The sequence below is a fragment of the Temnothorax nylanderi genome, unplaced genomic scaffold (assembly GCF_030848795.1).
Source record: "Temnothorax nylanderi isolate EJ_2023f unplaced genomic scaffold, tnyl_v1.0 TNYL_tig0035_pilon, whole genome shotgun sequence".
NCBI lineage: Eukaryota > Metazoa > Arthropoda > Insecta > Hymenoptera > Formicidae > Temnothorax > Temnothorax nylanderi.
Genome location: NW_027249097.1, coordinates 1,033,540 through 1,057,509, shown reverse-complemented (window position 1 = coordinate 1,057,509; position 23,970 = coordinate 1,033,540). Strand labels below are relative to the sequence as shown.

At 41.7% G+C, this 23,970-nt stretch overlaps 2 protein-coding genes across 4 annotated transcripts; both read left to right on the top strand.

Moving 5' to 3' along the window:
• The first annotated feature begins 329 nt into the window (after positions 1-329).
• LOC139771051 (kinesin-like protein KIF12) lies at positions 330-14,830 on the top strand. Of its 3 annotated transcripts, none has more exons than XM_071703506.1 (16): positions 330-927; positions 2,471-2,711; positions 7,177-7,269; positions 7,368-7,446; positions 7,621-7,833; positions 8,758-8,895; positions 9,066-9,207; positions 9,441-9,535; positions 9,881-10,022; positions 10,592-10,710; positions 11,130-11,234; positions 11,313-11,442; positions 11,872-12,097; positions 12,590-12,737; positions 12,936-13,150; positions 13,879-13,994. In XM_071703506.1, the coding sequence occupies exons 2-16, from the start codon at positions 2,488-2,490 to the stop codon at positions 13,889-13,891; spliced, it is 2,082 nt and encodes a 693-aa protein (XP_071559607.1). In that variant the 5' UTR covers positions 330-927; positions 2,471-2,487; the 3' UTR covers positions 13,892-13,994. The 3 variants fall into 3 exon arrangements, with proteins under 3 accessions (XP_071559607.1, XP_071559604.1, XP_071559605.1); XM_071703503.1 differs by having other exon boundaries at positions 336-927; positions 13,895-14,830; XM_071703504.1 differs by lacking the exons at positions 330-927; positions 2,471-2,711 and adding an exon at positions 5,718-6,192 and having other exon boundaries at positions 13,895-14,830.
• Positions 14,831-16,218: 1,388 nt separating this feature from the next.
• Uba1 (ubiquitin-like activating enzyme 1) lies at positions 16,219-23,937 on the top strand. Its single transcript, XM_071703495.1, has 5 exons — positions 16,219-17,339; positions 18,490-18,964; positions 19,159-19,666; positions 19,841-20,914; positions 21,456-23,937. Exons 1-5 carry the CDS (start codon positions 16,913-16,915, stop codon positions 22,179-22,181), a joined length of 3,210 nt encoding a protein of 1,069 aa, XP_071559596.1. The 5' UTR covers positions 16,219-16,912; the 3' UTR covers positions 22,182-23,937.
• Positions 23,938-23,970: the final 33 nt, after the last annotated feature.

Genomic DNA, 23,970 nt, shown 5'->3' with positions numbered 1-23,970 from the left:
TGTAACCGACGACCCTCATGTATATAATCGAGCGCACTCAACTCCGTGATGCATCACGCGCGTACTCCGGAAATTCGACGTCGAGAGTCTCAAAGACTCGCGGCTATCGCTCGTCACGCTCTTCAAGACATCAAATTTCCGTTCAGATGGCAAATTTCCGAGATCACATCCATGCCATTCGATTCGGCATGCGCATTAATCCTCGAAGAGACGCGTGATCTAATCCTCCTCCCAAAGAGAATGACGAATATGCATAAAAAGTTTTACCCGAATAACGGACCAGATGAAAATTTCGTTAGTTTATGAATATTATTCGAAATAATATATTTCTACGAATAATATTTATACGAGTAATCCCCATCGACCCCCGTCGAAGTGCCTGCTGCCGATCGACATATATCATTAGCGTCGTCGTCGCCGTTGTTGTTGCCGATGTCAAGTTCGCGGTTGGTGATGTAATTCCAAGTCCACGTGGACGATGACCGTGCTGCTGGGCGGTGCTAAGGGGTGGCGGTGGAATTGCAACGGTGGTAGTAGTTACGGTGAGTAACAGCAAAAACGGTGGTTGTTGTGACGAGCGACCGTCGCTTTCGATCGGCGCGCGACACCGACTATAGGAGAACTACCCCCCTCGATGGCCTCCCACGGGTCAAGACTCACCCCCGTCTGTCAGTACGGCGCCGGTGGTTGTTGCTACTGCACGCAGCGGCAACCTACGCTTCTCATCCCCCGCGAACGTTCGAGCGATAAGTCGACTCGATAAATCGACGGGGGTAAATCCGCGCTTTACTCCGACCGAGCTCCGAATCACGTAAACGCGCGTCGTTCGTCGGAGGGAGGGGGAGGACGAGTGCGAGTGTATACATACGTGTGGTGCGTTTCGTAAAGGTGCGAGGAATTTTCCGGACGATACATGAAATTGCGAATGTAAGTGCATTTCCGTCGGCAGATTGTACCGACTATACCCTCGAGGACGTCATGTTGGATTTCAGTTCGATAAGTGGTCTAAGCAATCTTTTCAATTATGAAAGTCTTACGTGCTCTATTAGGGTGAGATGAGCGTTTTGTTGCGCTTGAACTTATTGTTAGCTTCTCTTTTCGGGCAGTCGATAATAATCGCGAACGGGAAATGAAAGCTCTCGCTTTAAAATTATATGCCGTGAGCAAATAACGAACCGATATCATTTCCCCGGGTCGTTTTTTTCTTACATCTGTGTTTATTAAAATTTATTAAGGCATCATTATATTAGAATTCATTAACTGCAAATTATTATTCGTAACTATTATTTATTTTATTCAAAAAGTATTAACTTTGTGTGATAGAGATTCATTAGAAGAGAGAAGAGAGAAGAGTTGTCGCGAATTAACGATCGACAATGTGCGTCGATCCGTGACATTCACGCGAGATAATAAATTACATCGCAACAGAAATAATATTAGAGAATGGACAATGGCGACAGTCGATGACATTGTAAATCAATTAGAAGATTAAACTGCCATTTTAATCGATCGTTAATTTTTCGAGCGGATTCTCTTGACGCGAGGTCTACCTTTTAATGACTCGTGTAAAATATTTGTATTAGCCGTCTGTCCCGCTTGTTTGCTTTTACTTTCAACAAGGCAGTAAAACGCGATCTTCCGGAACGGAAGATGATATCATTCGTGTTGGAAGAAAAGTGATTCCATTCTCAGCGAGCAAGCGTCGGTGCAGGTCGGTGATTTCAATGCCTCTACAGAACGACTTTAATTAAATCTCCAACTACGAAGAAGGATTTATTACTTCAGAATGAAATTGAGGAAAAAATTTTGAATTAATAGATTTCTTAATCGTAGGAAGTTGTATTTCTTGCATCGTTATATTCTTTTTACTCTATTTATTATATTTATTATCGTCTACCAAATCTCTCGTATTTCCCTATTATTTGTTATTTATTATTTACTATTTTATATGTGTTTATATTTTTGTATATTTTATTTACGTTTCAGTTTTCAGAAAAATTAATTTTCACACGAATCAATTCTAAAGTAAGGTAGCTCTCGCTTTAATTGCGCTTTAATAACCGCTAATTAACATCGTGGGCGAAACGAAGCTTAGCCAAGATTCGCAATCGAATCTAGCACAATGCGCGAAACGCCCGTAATTAGTTGACTATTGAATGCGCAAGTGGTTGCATAAATTTTCGCATTTCGAATTTGCGCGTTTTACCAGAAAGATCGTGACGAGAGATTAAGTGTGAGCTTAAATCTCACGGTAAACAGCAGTTTACCTTAGTTTGAAAAGTATCTCTGCACGCGTTCTCTCATTTACTCTCTGTGTTAAAAAAAGAAATTTACATATTTATGTGTAATTTACATATATTCGTGAAATTGGAACTTTCAGAATGCGACATTTCGTATGTGATACAAACTAACAGACACCTATTTCTGCGTTGATTAATTGCGTTAATAAATTAACACTAGGCTAATGTAGATCCAGCAGGTTGACGAATGGTGCTGGTGAAAAATCCGTCCCCGACGCGCGGCCCGAGCCCCCAACGAGAAGATGGGAAGAACGGGAGGTCGAGGGAACGAAGAGGTGGAGGACGAGGCTCGCGAGGAAACAGTCCTGGCGAGCAAACTGGTTCTCGAGGAAGTAGTCCAGGAAAGAGCGGTGGCTCCGACACCAAGGGAAAGGGAAAAAACACGCTGTTGCACTCGTCACGGGGTAACGAGTGAGTATCGTAGCTGCCAACCGCATGTCGAGAGGAACGAGTCGCGAATCGATGTAGACTGCTTTACGCCTGAGTTGTATGTAGTATTTCCGCTGCTTGGCCACACACTTCCACGAAGATTACTGCTCATTGAAATTCCCGGCGTCTAAACCCGCGGTGCAGTCTCGATTATAATCGCACGTTAAAAAAATAGAAATTACTATTTATTTTGCTTCGTCTGCATTTATATTTGTGCTTGTGAAAATGACGTCCAATTCTGTTACACATAATGTGTAATAATTTTAGTATACTGCCAAAATTATTTGCGACCGCGAACTATAAAAGAAATATATATATAATATAATAATTTATAAATATTGAATTTTTCTCTCGAGGAAGATTCAACAATTTAATCTACAAATAGATAATTTCTTATATCAGAAATTAATTCTCGAAAGATTTATCCGAGCAATAAATTTACGAGCGATACCATCGACAATTCGCCTTGTTATGGGCAAAAAATAATAACAATTGCGTCCGTGTGTCGAGCACAATACCTTTGCTTTTGATAAAATATATCGACATCTTCTTGTCTGACAATAGACGTGAATGACATATTATACTTCGGCGACAAAGTTTCTGCGAAACAAATTTGCCTAATCGAAAAATGGATAATCGAAATGATGGCGAAGTACTGAGGGTAACTATCGACGCTGTCGGAAAATAGAATTAACGATAATGGAAAAACGAGTTAGAAATTGACAATTGATTTATGTAATCCTTCTTCATGACTAAATTAGGAAGTCATAAGTAAATTTTTTGTTGCTTTTTTTACGTCCCTATCTCTAATCGGAAAATTATATTATATATGTTTTAATATATCAATTTTATTCCAACAAATTAAAATAATCTATATAAATTTTTGTAAATCTATCCGTAAAGTTTTCTGCAAAGATTATTTCATAAACGTCATGTGTATTTTATTTCATGTATAAATTATTTTCGTGTACTAGTATTAGTAAAATACTGCAAGTTCTCACGTAAATTTCTCGACAATGGAATAACGTACCATTGATTTGTGTAGTTGCGAAGACGATAAACTTCGACGAAAAAACGCTTCGACAATCGATCGGTACGTGACAAGTTGAAGTGACATATTACATTCGTGCAAATACACGATGGAAAAACTCGATTATCGGGACGTGGTGCTTTATCGTTTTGATTTGTCGCGATAATATCGAAATGATGATTACGTGTGAAATTAAATAGATAAGCGCGGAAATCGGCGTAGGTCTTCTTTTTATGCAAAAGTCCGTCAGTTGAAATTGACAGTTCTAATCAGTGCTTAATATTTCAAGTGGCACTTGCCACTCGAATAATGGGGATTTTACTTACGTAAGAGAAACTGATCAGTAAAGATACCAAGATACGTCACGTTGACGTAAGTTTCGCTTAAATACAAAAGGAGTTTAAGAATATATTTTTATAATATGCGATAATACTAAATATCTCTTTGTATAGAATTATAAAAGCAAAGGTCAATGTATGTAAAGAATTGTAAAATATTACAAAATTTTAACTAATAATTACATAATTTCGTCATTACGAAGTTGCAATTAGGGATATAATTAAAAAGTAGCTGTAAAAATATAAAATAGATAATATAAAGAGTGCACAAATTTTTTAGATGATAAAGATTAAAGTAAACTATTTTATATGTATATATGTATATCAATTATGCCTGCTCTTCACAATATTATTTGTAATTCATAATTTATTATCTTTCACGCTTACTTGTGGTTGAATCTCGAGATTGCACGGCCTCGCGAAATTGCCCTGTCGACTCGCGGTTTTGCGAACGAGAAAATTGGTCGGCGGGATAGATTGTCCTAGCTGGAAATCGTTCGGAAGATCTGGGACAAAGATGACGCGACGCGGCCATCAAGAGGGACAGTAACTCGCGCGCGCATTTGCGACTCGTATTCGATTTTACTCCGGACGCTTGTGTAAACTTCATCACCGTTCGCGCATCGATACGAAAAACAACTCACACGCACGGACATTTCCACGCTTCCGGTATCACATGCTTCGACATTGCTTATCGATTACGGGAGCATTACGGTCTCTCGGTCCCATGCGGTCGATATAATTTCATATTATTATAAAATGACATAAGTACATATAATATTTTTTTGCAAAATGTAAATAATATATTACAGTCTAACAGAAAATTAATACTACTTTTTAGTTCCATTACAATTTTAATTAATCTTTCATAATCTATAATTTAATCCCCTTTCAATAAAAAACCGTTCAATACACTAAGTATAATTATAATTCAATAATATAACGCTACTAAGTTATTTTAATTTAATTACGAGTTTGTATAACTAGTTTAATTTTAAGGCAGTTTGATTGAATTCCTTTTAATGAAGATCATATATTTAAATTATATGTAAGCCGAAATATCGTAGACCAAAACGGAGCATATATTTTCCGATTTTCTAGACAATAACAGACATCATATCACGCAACCCGCACTCAATAATAATTAAATATTTTATGAAATATCACCGCATGAGTGACGACCTATCACGCGGCATTGCTGTTTTTACAGTTCTGAATTTCCAGTCGACACGCGACTTGTATTTGAATAACAATTGCGTATTTAATTTCGCATCCTGCTTTCGCCGTGACCATGAAAGCTCATCTCCGCCATTTAAATGTGATCACAAATTTATACGTAGAGTATAAAATAATTTACATTGAACGTCAGAATGCTGAGAATGCTCGCAATCATCTCCGCTTGCGTTCTCCGCGTATCCTTCCGAATCTTTTGATCCGTGAAAGACGTTCGAGCGTTCTGTTTTTCGTGACTCGCGTCGTATATGTAAAGGATAAAAGGGGATGAGTCGAAGACAATATTTACACACGTACATATATCTATAAGATTGTCGTTATGACGTCGACTACGACTACATGAGGTCGCGCGGCAAGGTCCCACAATCGATAAGCGACTGTATCGAACTATGTCATAAAAGTGCGTACGTCCGTCGTATCGGCCACGTGTGCGTATGATTAATATCACGAGGAGAAGACCGACGAGGACGGCGTGACTCTCTCCAGTGAGCCGAGCCGCTTTTGCGGTCGTCGAGTCTCGTAAAAGCGGTCCCAGCTCGAGTATACTCACGTGCGACGCGGCAATTACTGCAAATTGTAAAACGATAAACACGGAGTCACCTCGCACGTGACACGCGCGCGCGTGTGTGTGCACAGGGAGGAAACGCTGCCCCGAATTCGTGCCCCTTAAACGAAGACCGTTTAAAGCAAATCAATTAAGAGGATATAATCAAATATACACCGTGCCATCGTACACGAAAAGTTAAATTTTGACAGTTTGTTTTTTACGCAATTACAAAGAACGTATTTCCAGACAATTGATCATTATATATCGCACATGCAGCTACAAATGCGGGAGAAGAATGGAACGGGAAGTCTTTCGGTAACTCTGAATTAATACTTGCCTCTCGTGCGGGTCATCGTACTTTATTATCTCGTCGCGCCAAATGAATGCTCGCATTAGCTTCGAAGATCGCGGTCTTTTCGCGTTCAGCTATTCGATATTCGTCCGTTCGAGGAAGTAGTTTCAGCGTGGAACGACGCAAACACTTCGAGTACGAGATTTGCGGGGATACTTCGTGTTCCGCAACGCGAACCTCTCGAATATCGGCGATTTCGCGACGGCTGATCGATCGTATACGATCCGGTATTTGCCAACATTGTTGTTTCTCTCAATCATTGAGAAAGGTCTCTCGGAATGCGGCGGCGTTTCGGTATAAAAAAGAAATCGCGCCTGGATAACGCGGCCAATCACGCGAGCGACCGGCGACGACTCGATGCGCTTCGATCGGTGCCTCGTAAATTATAAGGGCCGGCCGCGCGATTAGAGGTCAATCGAACGATTGACTGGACATTTCCGTATCGGACGTTTGCGATCGCGCATTCATGGAACCGCCGTTAATTTGCGGAATTAGATCGACGGTCGCCGTTTAATAATAGAAACGGGTAGAGCTGTGCACGTAATGATAATAACCCGCAGCTAAGCGGTGACGTCCCGTGTATATTTTTTAACTTATAGAAGCTCGATATATGCGGAGATCATTAACTATGCGGTGACTTTTACAGGGAGATTTTTAACTATCTAGAGTAAATGGCAACGCGCGACGTATTCCGTTATTCAAAGATAATTACTTTTAATAACGATGAAACACTATCCACTTTTTTTTTTTAATTTCAAAAGTGACAAATGAGTGTTTATCAAACAGATAAAAGCAAGTCACTTAAGTCACTTTTTGCCGTTTAAATGATATTTATATATACAAGATCTCGTATCTGATCGTCATCGTTCTTTTATGAATTATAATTTCATTAATATATGTTAATAATAGATCGCTAATTGTAAGATAACGTTATTACGTGCTTTCAGGGCCGGTAGCATCGAAAGATTAATAGACGGTGATAAACGGATAATTGCGACCAAGCATCAACTTCCAGAAAACAATATAAATGTCGTCGTCAGGTATTTAGCTCGAGTCGCTCTTACGTCAGCCGCTTTAAAGTGACTTAAAATTATTATAGCGTCTATAATAACTCTATAATAACTCTCCTTTCTCCTAGGATTCGTCCGCTCAGTAATAAAGAAATTAAATCCGGTGATGAAATGGCCGTTCAGTTTCCCGGCGATGGACAAATATACGTAAGTACGAAAATCATCTGTCCTCTCGGCCTGGACCCCTTGATTTCTAAAGCCGATCCTTACTATCCCGATCCTTCTCCACACATACTTCCGACTTCCCTATGCCATCGATAACAATATTTACAATGGTACAATGGTCGAGTTGAGCGGAACACCACGTCTTTTATCTCGCAGTGCGACGCGGTTACGAGCAGCGGCGACAAAAAGCCGAAGGTGTTCTCGTACAACGTCGTTTTCGAGCCAAATGCCACGCAGGAGGATATCCTGCAGTACTCCGGTATTAAGAACCTCATCGAAATGGCGGTGGAAGGCTTCAGCTGCACCGCGTTTTGTTACGGACAGACCGGAAGTGGCAAAACGCATACCCTGACTGGACCTCCGAGACTCGTAAGCGTAGACACAAGTCTTCACCGTTTCGCTCAGCTTTTTTTTTTTAATTATTCTAAATCACTTGTGATTGTTTTGCGCTTTACACAACAAGAATGCGAAAAAATAATATCGAATTACGCGAAAATTCTCATACCAACGTAAGGTTCCACTCTGAATATTATACTTTCAATATTTCTCGGCTCTTTCGAAACAACAACGCGTTTATACTTGAATATTCTGGGAAAAATCGTAAGTTAAAGTTATGCGAAGTGTTTTTTAATGGCGTCGTAGTATACGTCCGTTCAGTTATATTGCAAGAGACAATACGATACGTAAAACATATGGTGACGTTAGCGATCGATAGCTACATAGCTATATAGCCGGAAGGTTAAAGTTGATTGTCTTTCGTAGATAAGATAATGCGTCTAAGTCACACATAACGTCGCTTCTGCAACTAAACGCTTTTAAAATAATCGATAAGAAGTTTCGGAAATAAATAGTGAATCGTACAAGGAAAAGATATCTTACCGATACATATCTCGCAATTATATCTTTTTGAAATATATAGGAAATACGAAACATTTAAAGGAATATGAAACGGAAGAAGCTTCATTTTATTATCCATATTAAATTGAATGTTATAAAAAATTTTAAATAATTAATGATGACGAGAGAACACTGTAACGACATATTTCAACGAAAATAATTTCTTTAACAAATAATACAATTTAGCAAATATATAGTAAATAATTGCAATTCATTTAATATAATGCCTTTAATAAAATAATTAAATATATTAACATTTTTATTTGGAAATTAATTAAGAATCAAACTCGTGCATTAAATAATGCATTAAGTAATGCTGAAATTAAACTGATTCATGTTTACACGTTATATCTTTTCAGATTTATAATGTTAATCTAATCATTCTTTTTATAACAGTTCGAAAAAATGGATCCGTACTCGGAGGACCATGGTCTGGTCTTCCGTTCCTTCGTCTACCTATTCAAAGTCCTTCAAGAACACGAGAATTGCAACTTCGTTCTAAAGGCTTCCTTTCTGGAAATCTATAATGAGAAGGTCTGTCTTTAACACGATAAGATATATCGTCCAATAAAAGCAATAACTATCGTACGAAAAAGTGCGAATTTTTTTTTCGCTTTGTACGCGCAAAATGAAACGAGCGATTATCATCGCGAGTAAATTCTGTTATAAAAATGATAGTAATGTAAAAATAAATGAACAAATAGGTGATAGATCTCTTAAATCCCGGCTCTTCGAGGAAACCCCTGGCAGTACGGTGGAGTAAAAAGACGCGTGGATTTTTTGTCGAGAATCTCTTCACGGTAGAATGTGAAGAACTGGACGATCTTCTGGCGGTTCTCGAAGAAGGTGAGACTTTAAAGAAATAAGCAAATCTCGCCACGGAAGGAAGTCATAAGATTTCATCCCGTAAATTTTCGAATTTTCCATATGAAGTTCATTATAATTAATAAAATATTTTCTTTTAATCGATATTAATCGTACCTAACAGTTTTATAGAATCTCATTTTGCGAACTTACTTTTTCTCATTTAGAAATTGGGGCTTACGAAATACTGTTTATAATAATCGCTGTTTTTATAGGACTGAGGAATAGATCGATCGGTTCGCACAATATGAACGAATATTCCAGCAGAAGCCACTCGATTTTGACTATAGCTATAACTTCTGAGCAAGCAGTAAGTGAATATGATATCTCGTGGTTATTTCCCTTGAGACGAAAATACAACTAGAGATAAGCATCGAAAACATCAAAATATAGCGTCGAATTTTGTACGAGAGCTATTAAGTTTAATTTATTTCACCGCCATTTCTCGTTACGCGATCCGAATTAATTTACAATGAAGACTGAGACCGGTATTCATAGTCGGATCTTAAATTTAAGGCCGTCTTAAGTACGATCTTAAGATGTAATGAACCAATCACAGAGCCGTATGAGCATCTTAAGACATTACTTAAGACGGTCTTGAAATAAGATCCGACTATGAATACCGGCCTAATACAAGTTTCTCTTGCATCGATAGATGGAAAACGGTGTGTTCATCTCGAAACAAGGAAAAATTAATTTCGTGGACCTTGCTGGAAGTGAAATGACGAAGAAAACACAGAGCGAGGGCAAGACCTTGGAAGAGGCAAACAATATTAACAAGAGCCTCATGGTATTAGGTGAGTCCATATCCTAATTACATTTCCCGATATCCGGCCGATATCGTGTTGAAGGAACGAGCAACTTTTCTACATAAAACACACAGCTCGATACAATTCATTATAAATACGAAACTTGGGGGAGTCCGACGTTGCTTTATGTCACGATTGATACCGTGTAATGTAAACTAAATGCAATCGCGTCATTTAACAATCATTTCATTATATAAATAATGATTATAATTAATTTATCGATGGAAAATTAGATTAGATCTTGACTTTGAAATTGGCGGTACGTTTATTATTTAGAATAGCTGAAGCAATCGATAGCTATTTAAGTTACTGACATGTGAAAAGACGTGGCCCCGTGTACCTTCCATCTATGGAAAATAATCGATAAACTTTCGCGATTACGGTCGCGAAACGAAACGATAAGAACTTTTTCGCAAAAAGTCTTCCAAGTAACGCGTTGGTTTTCACAAAATCGTTCGAGAAAAACACGATATACTTTTTATCTCACGAGGTATCTATAACTTTTAAATTAAGTCTGACTTTCTCGCGAGAGTAACCGTTTATTATATTTTACGCAGGATACTGCATCTCTTCCTTGAGCGATGGAAAACGGAAAGCTGGCCATATTCCTTATCGGGACAGTAAACTGACAAAGCTTTTGGCCGACAGTCTCGCTGGAAACGGCGTCACGTTAATGGTAAGTTGAGAGAGATAAATGGGTTTTTCATGACGAATCGATTCGCGATCGATAACGCGAATCCCGCGAAAACGCTTATCTGTACTGTTTACGTGATAATTGTTAATATAATATATGACCATGAACCGGCATTAGTGATATATCATTGTAAATTTCCTGGAAAGAACTGAAATAAGTGACAGCAAAGAATCGGCAATAAATCAAATAAAGAAATTGAATTTTTCTAATCTTCAAAAAAAACAAAGTTTTAAGAAATTGAATATCTCTTCATCCTTCTTAATTTGTTAATTTCATATAATATGCTTAATAGATATTATACGAGTCAAAAAATCTGTTACATAAATTTCTAGCGATTCTCCTCCAATTCACTCAGTTTTTGCAATTGAGATCGATAATTATTAATTATATCAAATATTTAGATCGCCTGCGTTTCGCCGGCTCGTTCAAATGCCACCGAGACGTTGAACACCTTGAGATACGCCGCGAGAGCTAAAAAGATCGCTACGAAGCCTCTTATAGTGATGGTAAGATCACGCATTTGTTTCGGGATTTTAAAAGGAATTTTGAGAGAGATAAATGTCTGAAAAGTCATTTTTTTGCAGGATCCACGCGAAGCTCTGATTCTCAGCTTGAAGCGCGAAGTGGGGGCTCTTCAGACCGAGAACGATCATTTAAGGCTGGCTCTTCATCTCAGCAATGAAGCTCAAAACATGATCCGCAGCGAATCGAAAAGTAATATTCGCATATCCCTAAGATATCTCATCATCCACTTTTTATCGATAACGTCAAACGCGAGAAATAATTTAAACACCGTTAGCGTAGTCAAAGGAAATTAGTATAAGAATTTATTTTGTAAATTGTTGAACCTTTGGAGTTTATCAATCTTTTTTCAGTAAAGTCCAAATCTCTAATGTAGGAAATGAAAGAATTAATAATTCAACAGCTTGAGATAAATCAGATAAATAAAGAAACGATATACGTAAAAATTAGATTTTGATAATCTCGAGTGTTAAAATAGTAGTATCGATAAATCGATTAAACCAATTGCTAATTTCGAAGATTATAAGAATTCGATTTCGCAAAATATATATAAGTAACTCTCGCTCTGTCGGTCTCTGTATTTTTTTTTTCTTTACTATTATCATCGTCGATCGTTTACAGGTGACAGACTGATAGCCGTGACACCGCCACCGGTGGATCTCGACAAATTGGCCGAAATGGATAGCTCGGAGCTGAGCACATTGATCCAAGCGTACATCACCGAGAACGAGGCGCTACGGCGCGAGAATGCGGAGCTCTATGTCACGCGGGACCAAGTGATACGAGACCAGGAACTCGTTTGTCGGGAAAACGAGAGGCTGCTCAAGAAACTCGAGGACGTAAACTCGTAAGTCCGCTAAATGGCGCGACATTCTCAATGTGCTTGAAGATAAAATAACCGAAACATATGTACTTATGTTATTTTTCTTGCCTTTCGCGTCAAATTTACATTCGAGTCGAACTTTTAAAAGTACTTTGTGCAGTTTCACATATATTTGCTTCTCCACGGTATCGCATGATTTATATTTTAGGAAAGTTATGCAAGTTTCTACACGCGTATTTCATACACGAAATGTTTTCATAAATTAATGATGTTATTAAAACTGTTCGGTTTGGATTTCCTCTATCTAAATTTTATAATTCACATAGGATAAACTCGGATTCGATGTTTCATGGCGAGCTAGATTGAAAGAACATAGGTTGGCCATCTTTCCTGTATGGCCATCTTACCCGAGTTTACCCTACGGTGATGTGACTCTCCCAGTCTCGCTTCCTTAGACTTAACGCTTTGTGTCTGTTAATGAATCGACCTTTATAGTGTTTTATGATATTTTCGCAGGGTGTGCTGCCGATCGCCCATAATACCAGCGAGACCCTCGTACTCGGCGGAATTATTATTGAATGACAACAACGAAGATGTACCTGGTGCGACCAACGTCTGGATGAATCCGAACGCTGCTCCCAGCCCAGTGTATTCCTTCTCAAAGGTACGATCGAAGTGCATCTGAAACAATAATACATGCTTGATGAAGAAAGTCATTATAATAAAGTATAAAATTAATTCTTATTAGATTAAAGACTTGGATCACAGTGTGAGATTCAAGATTTGACTTCAGCATTCACGTGTATTCAAAATACACCATAATATCCTCGATAATTATGCGATATATATTTTCGGTTTTTAGCACACGCTCGGTAGCGGAGTATACAGATCAGCCGGCGGCAGTATGCCGGAAAAGGTGCTGAAGGAGCTCGACAAGCGTAGGATCGTCGGCAGCTATAACAACATTGCCGAAACCTACAAGGACAAGAGCAATCACCGTCGACACAATTCGTGGGACAACGACAATCGGCCTATGATCAGTCCGGAGCAGAGAATCTCATCGGTGGATGTAAATCAGTAAGTATCTCAATTTTATCGCGGTTTAATTCGCTCAATCTAACGAATAAGTTGTTTGATAAAAGTAACGCGTTACCTCTATTATTACCGTAGAGATTCAATAATTATTTTGTCATAACGTTATGTCATCTCTTTTGCAAAAAGTTTGCGTGACTATTCATTTTATTTATTATTTATTTTTTACCATTAATTGTTTTTTTTTAATTATACATATATTTTTTCCTAAAATCTTTAAAGAACATATTTTACAGAAATATATTTCTCGTGTGTCTGAGAGAGTGTAAATGCATTTCAAGTTTGTAAGAAACTTGTATTGAATGATCGTGTCGAATTGCATCAAACGTGATACCTAAGCGAATACGTTCTCTCCATATCTGGCGATGGAAAATTTCTTTAGAAAAAGTAGCTCCATGTCCAATTTTTATTTCGAGACGCGTCGATAGATATCGGAATCCGGACTAATGTCTCAGTTTAAAAAAAGAAGATGGAAAAAGTGTCCGACACAAAATTCCGAATAAAACATGTTTACTATTCTTCGCCTGGTTTAACAAAGCATGTTTTCACTTGAAAGGCACATTATATTTTAATCTCAAAGATCTGAGACAAGAGTTTTCCGGTTCCGAGTTTCGTCTCGCGGAATACATCCTAACGTTCTCTGAGGTATCACGTTTGACGCTCGCCACCTCGTACGCCCCGACCCCGAGCAAAACCGGCTAAACTAACCGAAGGCACGCGCGGTGACAGTCAAGGTCAAAGGACGACCTTGCGTCGCACCTCGACGGTCCCTGAGGAGGGCAAGCCTCCGCCGACGAGGTCGAGATCGGACGGCTCCACCGCCACCGTCACCACCGCCACCGTCGCCGGCACTACCACCACGATCGCCACCAATGTGGCTACCGAGACGCGCGCCGAGCAATCTAACGGATCGCCCGATTCGATCCTGAGTGGCCCTCTCGAGGAGGGCGGCAATTCCGCTCCGGACTCCGCGGAATCGGTCGCCCCCACCGTCCCCTTCCCGCCGATATCGCACTCGCCCTCGTCCCTCACGACGACGGAATCGGAGCCGCGGAACCGGAGGTCGCAGTCGCGGGCCAGCGGGAAGGACAGGAGGAACGCCGGGGGAAGAATGAAGGACGAGCAGCGGGCGTTCGGGAGTCCGGTCCCCGTCGACGACGACGACGACGCGCGATTTTGAGGGCCGTGGGACCTCCGGGACGAGCCTGAGCAGAATAAAAAGTCATGATGAGGTCAAAGTGATATTAAAGTGATATTTAAGTGATGAATAAAGTCATGATGACGTCATCGCGAGCTTTATCTGGGAGGGAGACAGAGAGACTCCTGACAAAGACGTTGTTTCCGAGGAACTCATTCTCGAGGGAACACAAAAAGGACAATCCTTTTTCTATTCTGCAAGGAACATCGAGTGACGTCTATTTGTACACTGATCGTGAACGATTTACTCATAATTGTAACTGTAAAATACACTCTTAACAAATATACACACGTACGTCAAAGACAAAACCCCCCCCCCCTTAACACTTCTCTTACAATTATAGTTCATGTATAATACCGTCTCGAAAATTACAAAAGAGAAACGACGATCGAGAGTTGTACAAAATAAAATATAGATAAATTAATTATGTGTAAGTGGATTGACGAATTAAAGCGGATTGAAAGAAAGCTCTCTTGCGTCCTTTCCCCTTGCATCTACTTCTTTTAAAATTCAGATCTCCTTAGTTTAAGTACATTTCCTTCGGCTATGCTAAAAATCTGGCGAACATGGCGAACGTATCGAGGCAAAAAATGGCGCGTTTCCTCATAAATCGCCGTCAATTCTTATTCGATGAGAAGAATCGCTTCAAATTCTTACCGAAGTAGAACCTCCCCGGTCGTCATTTCGCAATTTCGTTGCCGCTCCAAAGATTCGCGATCGATAAACTTGTGACTCGTGCTCGTGACCGGTCGCGAAAATGCGAAACTTGCCGCCGTCGTTTTGCTCCACGAAAACTTTGAAACTTCCTTCGAACTTGCCGCCGCCTGCCGGCACTTGTCGTCGCCGGGGACTCATCCTGATTGGCCGCGCGCCGCTGCGTCGCGCGTATCGCGTCACGTGATCGCGTGACCGCGAATGCGCGCCGTGATTGGTGCTCGCGCGTCGCCAACATCCGCGCGAACGTTCCGAGCTCCATTTACGCGTCGCAAATTTGTTCTTTGTCTCTCGAGGTAAAAACGAACGCTTATGTCAGCGAAAGGAGATAATAATCTTCGAACAAAAGCATGAAATTTATGCGTCATACGGTCGTTCGGTCAAACGAACGCGATGATTTTCTTTCATTTCATTCAGATCCGAAAAATTAAGATCAATTTTCAAATCAAAACCGATACCGTTTTTTAACAAAGAGATTTAATATCCGAATAAAGAAAGCAATTGTACGGTGAGAACTTGTGTGAGAACCAATTGAGAATTTTTAACTTATTCTTTTACATTCCGCATTATTTAAGTAAAAAGAATATATTCCTTAAACATGGATTTGTAACAAAGTTATCGCTATTATTAACGATATTCGTCGCTTGCTAGAAGTTTTTCCAAAGAAAATTCATAAAATACAGATTCTCAATTAACTACTTAGTTAATAATTAGTCATTTTCGTTCCGTTTTACCCCCTCGTTCATGGAGAAAAGGCTGCGCTGGCTTAATTGTATCCCCGATCAACGTATCAGTCTTTCATTCATGGAAAAAAGGTGATTCTTTACGTTTTCCAAATTTAATTTTTCATTCAATAAAAAATCCCCTGCACTACACCCGGTTTATTTCTCAAATTAAATTCGAGCATATTTCGAATAAAGTTCGTCGGAGAACGTATCGCAAATGTCGAATTCAATAGTCGCGCGAAAAATATCGGACGATAATCGTCGACGCGCGCCGCGCCGACTCCACAATTTTCGTCACTCGTGGCGCGTCCAATCGGAGTCGATCGGAGTCGATCGGAGTCGGCGACAGCTTCAGGGGGGACGGCGAGCGAATAGACGAATCCGTATAGCAACAGCGAATGGGATTGCGCGAGGGGGGGTGGGACAAGAAGCGCGGCAGCGTCGTCGGATACGGGATAGATCGGGCGGAACTGCGTGTGTGTGTCGCTGGCGCGGAGGTTTGAGGTTTCTCTCGTCGACGTTCTCCGGTGAGGGACAAAGGCTGAAAGGCGGTGCGGTGCCCAGCGGTGCGCTTCACGAACGGACACGAAGGCGGGGGACGGTCGCGGGGCCGCGGATAGGGTACATTACGAGGGGCTGCGTTCGCGCGGTGGTGGTGGCGGTCGAACAGGGGAGCGGAGAGGAGGAGAAGGAGGAGAGTGGTGGGGGCGACGTGTGGTGTGGCTGTGGCGGCAGTGAGGTTGGTCGGTGCGCGTCCGTGGCTGGAGTATCCGTCTTACGTCCTGGGGTCGTCGCCGTCGGCGCCGAGGTGCATTCGAGATCCGGCGAGCCGTGTGCGCGGCGCGGTGACAAGCGCGTTCGAGAGAAGCGGCCAGGAGAGCGAGAGAACGCGAGAGAGAGATTGAGAGGGAGTGAGAGAGAGAGAGAGAGCGAGAGAGAGAGAGAGAGAGAGAGAGGTAGAGCGGGGGCGACAGGGAGTGAAAAGAGGGAAGGGTGAGAGGGAGAGAGAGAAAGAGAGAGAGAGGGAAAGAGTGGTGAGGGCACAATCAGGGGAAATAATCGACGGCACATAATCCGACGTCTCCGTGAACACGTCCGTCAAGTCCTCCGATGTCTAGTGCTGAGGTGGCGGAGAGCTCCGTTGATCCCCCAGCCAAGAAGCGACGCGTTGGTGCTGCCAGCACGACGGGAGGAGCCGACGACGAGCTGACGACGACGAACGTGGCGGAGATGGACGTAGACATGGCGAAGAACGGCTCCACGAGCACCGGCGGTGGTAGCGGTAGCGCCGGCGGTGGCCGGACGCCCGCCGAGATCGATGAGGGTCTGTACTCGCGGCAGCTCTACGTCCTCGGACACGACGCCATGCGGCGCATGGCGTCCTCGGACGTGCTCGTCTCCGGCCTCGGCGGCCTCGGCGTCGAGATCGCCAAGAATATCATCCTCGGCGGCGTCAAGTCCGTCACCCTGCACGACCACGCTGTATGCAAACTGGCCGATCTCGGCTCGCAGTTTTATCTCACCGAGGCGGACGTAGGTGAGGAACGGTTACGCGTTACCGCGCGCACCTAGGGAGCAACGCCGGTCGAAAACACGTGAGGCGCGCCAGGAGACGAAGAAAAAGCGCGCGCGTATCTTTGGTCTTCTCGTGTAGTCGATAACCGGAAGGACACCAATTTGAAATCAACGATATAACGTTAATTTTCTAAATTTTTTTGGCAATTAATGTACGGAGCGGAAAAGAGAAGGATTTAGAAGAAAAAAAATTGATGCCATGTTCCGAAAGGATTAGATATCCGCGAAAAAAAATTCGTGATGTTTTCCACAGGAATATACTTGTTTCAACCGCACCCTTCTATTTTTTTTTATTTTTTGCACATTGAAAATAAAATTCGATATAGGTGGATGATATTTAATGAGTGAAAAATATAGTACATTTTATAAACTGACAGGAGAAAAGGAAAGGAGATTGAAATTTCTTTTATTTGTCAAAGATTTGGCTTTAGTTCCCAGCGATAACCTTGCGCAATTCTAATCTGTGAAACGATAAGATTTAAATCAAGATAATTCACAGCTGTCGCTATTAAGCAAATTATAATTCTATTGCACCATCCAGTTGCACGGTTGTCGTTTTTCTTATTATGCGCCAAAAATATGATATAAAGCCACAAACTGTGCGTGCTATTAGTGCAAGTCATCATGAAAAGGTCGTCTTGCAAAATATTGCTTAAGCGACTTCAATAACACACTCTTTGTTCTAAAAGCTAAATTCTATGTTGATTTCAAAATGTAAAATTCAGAATGTACAGACTATATAGAGGAGAAGATTTTATACATTATATATTAAATACATTAACATCATGCATATAAAATTGATATACATATTAAATTTAATACATATAGTTTAACAAAACTAAATATTCTAAAAATTTCTTTCTGGACCATGTATATTTAATCTGATATAGATATCTACAAAATTTTGATAATTATGATAAAAATAATATTGAAATTTATAATTAAAAAATATTCTCTGTTATTCTTTGTTAATATTCTTTCTTATCTAGGTGTGTGTTAATATTACTGAAATTAGTAAACCTCTTATCACAACTTTGTAATTATTTCAACAATTATCGACACAAATGGTAGAATTAGTGTTTAACGTTACTAAAACTGGATTTGCTTGACAGGTAAGAATCGTGCGGCGGCGTGCTGTCAACGCCTGTCAGAGCTGAACAATTACGTGCCTACTCGTCACTACTCCGGTCCTCTAACCGAGGCATACATCCAACAATTCAAAGTCGTGGTACTGACAGAAACACCACTGGCCGAGCAGCTGCGCATCTCGCAGATCACTCGCGCCAAAGACATCGCCCTGATACTCGCCGACACCCGCGGCCTCTTCTCGCAGGTATTCTGCGACTTTGGCGAGTCGTTCACGGTAGTGGACACGAATGGCGAGCCGCCGGTGAGCGCGATGGTCGCCAGCATCTCCCGTGACAGCGAGGGTGTTGTCACATGCTTAGATGACACCCGCCACGGCATGGAGGACGGTGACTATGTGACTTTCTCCGAGGTGCAGGGCATGACCGAACTAAACGGGTGTGAGCCGATGAAGATCAAAGTGCTGGGACCATATACTTTCAGCATTGACGACACTTCCAGGTGAGGCATACTTACAGGCAGTTACAAGATTTTTGTTAGGATTTAAAATTCGGACATATATAAACTTTGGCCTTTGATTTCAATAGTTTTCTATTATTTCTGTAAAAAGAATCAGTACGATATAGTTATAATACAATATTTTCTACTTTGGTGAGACTTCGGTAAATCTAATGAAACGAATCGAATATCGCCAGGTTCTCCGAGTATGTGCGCAGTGGTATCGTGACCCAGGTAAAGATGCCCAAAATCTTGCACTTCGCGCCGTTACAAACAGCTTTGAAGAAACCCGAGTTTCTCGTCACGGACTTCGGCAAATTCGACTATCCGGAACAGCTACATCTGGCCTTCCTGGCGCTGCATCAGTACATGGCCGATAGAGGCACATTGCCGCGATCATGGAACCAGTCTGATGCCGACGAGTTTATCGCTATCGCTGAACAGGTCAAGGACAGCTACGGATTTGACATCGAGATTAACGGCGAATTGCTACGCACGTTCGCCAAGGTATCCGCCGGCGACTTGAATCCCATGAACGCCACGATCGGCGGGATTGTTGCCCAGGAGGTGATGAAAGCCTGCTCCGGCAAGTTCCACCCCATCTATCAATGGTTGTACTTCGACGCCATCGAATGCCTGCCCGTCGACCGTTCGGAGCTTACCGAAGAAGATTGCTGTCCTACGGGATCCCGTTACGATTCTCAGGTATATACAATGTTGACCTATCGATTAAAGTTTTGTCAAAAATTTCGGAGAATTTGAAGAAATTAAATTAAATTGTTTATTGGCAATAATCTAATTTGATAATCACATTTCATCTATAAATAAAGGTACAAATTTCACTGCGTAATATAATCATTGATATAATTTTTCTTTCAGGTGGCTGTTTTCGGCAAGAAATTCCAGTCTGAGATCGGCAACTTGAAATACTTTGTGGTCGGTGCCGGTGCAATCGGTTGTGAATTATTGAAGAACTTTGCGATGATCGGCGTTGGCGCGGAGAACGGTTGTGTCACGGTGACGGACATGGACTTGATCGAGAAGTCCAACTTAAATCGACAGTTTCTATTCAGACCGTCGGACGTGCAGCAATCCAAGTCGTCGACGGCGGCCAGGGTCATCAAGGGCATGAACCCTGACATGAAAGTGGTTGCGCACGAGAATCGGGTATGCCCGGAAACAGAAAAGATCTACAACGACGATTTCTTCGAGGTGCTGGACGGTGTGGCGAACGCGCTCGATAATGTAAACGCCCGTATTTACATGGATCGTCGTTGCGTATATTATCGTAAACCCCTATTGGAATCCGGTACGCTCGGCACTAAGGGCAACACCCAGGTGGTGGTGCCGTTCCTCACTGAATCGTACAGTTCGTCGCAGGACCCGCCGGAGAAGAGCATTCCTATCTGTACGCTCAAGAACTTCCCCAATGCCATCGAGCATACTCTGCAATGGGCACGCGACAACTTCGAAGGCCTATTTCGCCAGTCGGCGGAGAACGCGGCGCAGTACATTTCCGATCCGCAGTTTGTCGATCGGACGCTCAAGCTGCCCGGTGTGCAGCCCCTCGAGGTATTGGAGTCCGTCAAAACGGCGCTGGTCGACGAGAGACCGAACAACTTCGCCGATTGCGCGGCATGGGCCCGTTGCCACTGGCAGGAGCAATACAGCAATCAAATCCGCCAGCTGTTGTTCAACTTTCCACCGGATCAGGTGACCTCGAGCGGTCAGCCCTTCTGGTCCGGCCCGAAACGCTGCCCGGACCCATTAAACTTCGACGTTAATGATCCTCTGCATATGGATTACATCGTTGCCGCTGCCAATCTCAAGGCCAAAGTTTACGGAATACCCACAAATCGCGATAGAGTGGAGACCGCCAGGCTCGTTGCCAACGTCAAAGTACCAGAATTCACACCCAAATCCGGCGTGAAGATCGCCGAAACGGACTCACAGGTAGGAAACAAGCTAACAAACGCTTCAATCGGTATAAATTTTTAATAGAGTATTATTCAGAATTAGAAATTCTTGAAAATCTTAGTTTGGGAAAATCAAGATTTTATCATCGTTAATATAACTATCCATTAAGCCTAGTTGGAACTTGATCCGTTCACTGATTACCGAGATCTCAAAATCTCGGGTACTCGCAACTCGTCGCGTCGCGTAAAAGAATCACGGTGTGGTCTCGCTTCGCGTATACTTGGCGCGAGACACTACCGTGTCTCTTGATAAGATGTGGAAAATTCTAAAAAGAGAGATCTTGAGAATCTTAAAAGGTATTAGTATTAAAAATACTCGAGACAAGAAATTTTCAACCAGATATAATTTTGCATTATCACTGTTAATAATATTAACAATAATAAGATCTGGAAAATCTTAAAAAAATTTTGAGAATTTTAAGATATTAATATTAAAAATAGTCCAAACCAGAAATTTCAACTAGGTGTAATTTTGCAATGTTAAGAGAGAATTAAAGGATCGGCGGCTATGTTTTCAGGTGCAAGTGTCAAACGGCAGCGGTAACATCGACCACGAACGATTGTCGCAGCTGCAGGAAGAGCTGCCGAAGGTGGAGGAACTGAACGGCCTGGCGATTCACCCACAGGAATTCGAAAAGGACGACGACACCAACTTCCACATAGACTTCATTGTCGCGGCGTCGAATTTGCGCGCTACCAACTACAAGATCTCGCCGGCGGATCGGCACAAGAGCAAGCTCATCGCCGGCAAGATAATCCCGGCGATCGCCACCACCACCTCCGTGGTAGCCGGTCTCGTCTGTCTGGAACTGTACAAGCTGACGCGCGGCGTGCGCGACTTGTCGCTATACAAGAACGGCTTCGTGAACCTGGCGCTACCGTTCTTCGGTTTCAGCGAACCGATCGCCGCCCCCAAGCTCAAGTACTACGACATCGAGTGGACATTGTGGGACCGTTTCGAAGTAAAGGGCGAATTGACGTTGAAGGAATTCCTCGACTACTTCAAAGAACGCCACAATCTGGAGGTGACAATGTTGTCGCAAGGTATCTGCATGCTGTACTCGTTCTTCATGGCGAAACCCAAGTGTCAGGAGCGCATGGGCCTGCTAATGTCGGAAGTGGTGAAGAAGGTGTCGAAGAAGAAGCTGGAGCCGCACGTGCGCGCCCTCGTGTTCGAGTTGTGCTGCAACGACGAGGACGGGAACGACGTCGAGGTGCCGTACGTGCGCTACACCCTACCCTGACTCGCCCGCGCGGCCCCCGATCGCGCCAGATGATGTCTACTTAACTGAGACACTTAGCCGTACATAGTGATTTCTACAAATTTCTATTTTACGACGATGTAATACATACAGGAGACATTACTGTTGCTGATCATCCTCGTCTATGAATGTCTGTGTGAGGCACTCTTTCTTTCTACATGTATACAGATTTTGTCTCTTTTTTTTCTTTCTTTTTTTTTTTTTTTTTTTTTGCTATCAGAGATGCGAATTCTCACGCGTTACTACCGCCAGCGCTTAGTAGTGATTTTGAGCAGCGAGTGCGCGCGGCAGCGAGGTCGGATCCTTCATTTCGTTTAGGGAATGAGATTCGTATGCGAATTTGCTCTCCAGGTTTTCCCGATCGCTACGAATGTGTCGGATTATGATATCAGAAGCGAAAAATCACACTGTATATTTTCACTATTCGAGAATCGTCATTCTCTCGCTCAAACAAATACCGAGTTGTGTCCAATTTCCTCGTTTTTTCAACATTTTATAATCAAATTCTCCTTTTAATTGACGGACGATCTATAATAAAAAAAACAATTTAAAAAAAACAAATTCTCGATGTATCGTGGACTTGTTATTTAAATCAAATAAATCAACGAGTTGTAGATTCTAAAATCTGCAATCGTGCGTGTCTGTGTGTGTGCGCGTGTGCAAATTTCTCTTCGAATTTATATTTCGATTATATATCAATAATATATCGAAAATAGATCAGTTTCTCGCACCCGTCTGATGTCATAATCCGATCTGTACGATCCGCAGCGACGAGATCTCGAGATACGAAGTCTCGGATAAAAATTCAATTCTCGTCTTTCTCTCAGCTGTACCTTATTTCGACCTGTTTCCTCGCGATGCGTCCCCAACGCGACAGCGATGTAATTGGGAAGGAAGGAAGAGGTGAAAATAGGAAGCGAATGCCAAATTTCTACGACGAAGAAGGAGAAGGAGGAAGAGGAGAATACCTTCGATGAGATCGTGACTCTCTTTCGGCTGTTCCGCAGAATCTGATGTGAATCAAACTGGAGAGATGAAGCTCTGTGTTATTTTCTCTTGAGTTTCCTTAGATATATTATTAAACGTAATCCCGTAGAAAGATATACTAATAATCAGCCCCGCGTTGTTACGTCTCGTTTCTTTCTCCTTTTCTTTGTTTTCCGCGCAAGTAATCATCTCGACGGGAATGAAGGAGCGGCTGCGTGACCAGGTCCTTGGATATACGTAGTTCTTTCATCTACCTTCTTTTCTAACGTTCTCACGAAAGATTTGATACGCGTTAAGGGCTTATATAATCGGTACGATTACGTTCACCTGATTTATCCGCTTCGCAACGTCTTTCTCGAATAATAATGGTAATATAATAGTAATAGCAGTAGTAGAGTAGTGTAGTACTAATAATAATAATAATAATAATGAATAAACTATTGGCTAAGGCTGGTTGTTACGACGTATACACTGCATTTAAATTTATAAAAACATGTCTTTGGAAGAAAGAGAAGCTTCTTAAAAAAGAGAAAAGAGAGGGGAAAAAGGAAGAAAATAATGAAAATTGCGTACACTTTAGACCAAGGGGGATAAACAAACATAAAAGGAAAGATATTTTGTTAATTTTAGGATATAATGCGGATATTTATTATATATATAAATATATCATTTCGTCGATAGACAAATAGATGTGTTTGGATTTCAAGAAGTATGAAATAATAACGAGAATAAAATGGGATGTGTACGCCTCCTCGTGTTTTGTGCCATTTCCCGGACGAATTTA

Bases quoted from the DNA above. Each gene is read 5' to 3' on its own strand.
- Uba1 (XM_071703495.1), top strand. From the start codon at position 16,913: ATGTCTAGTGCTGAGGTGGCGGAGAGCTCCGTTGATCCCCCAGCCAAG. The intron at 17,340-18,489 runs GTGAGGAACGGT...TTTGCTTGACAG, and splicing joins TCTCACCGAGGCGGACGTAG to GTAAGAATCGTGCGGCGGCG. The intron at 20,915-21,455 runs GTAGGAAACAAG...CTATGTTTTCAG, and splicing joins TCGCCGAAACGGACTCACAG to GTGCAAGTGTCAAACGGCAG.
- LOC139771051 (XM_071703503.1), top strand. From the start codon at position 2,488: ATGGTGCTGGTGAAAAATCCGTCCCCGACGCGCGGCCCGAGCCCCCAA. The intron at 2,712-7,176 runs GTGAGTATCGTA...ACGTGCTTTCAG, and splicing joins CACTCGTCACGGGGTAACGA to GGCCGGTAGCATCGAAAGAT. The intron at 10,023-10,591 runs GTGAGTCCATAT...TATTTTACGCAG, and splicing joins CAAGAGCCTCATGGTATTAG to GATACTGCATCTCTTCCTTG.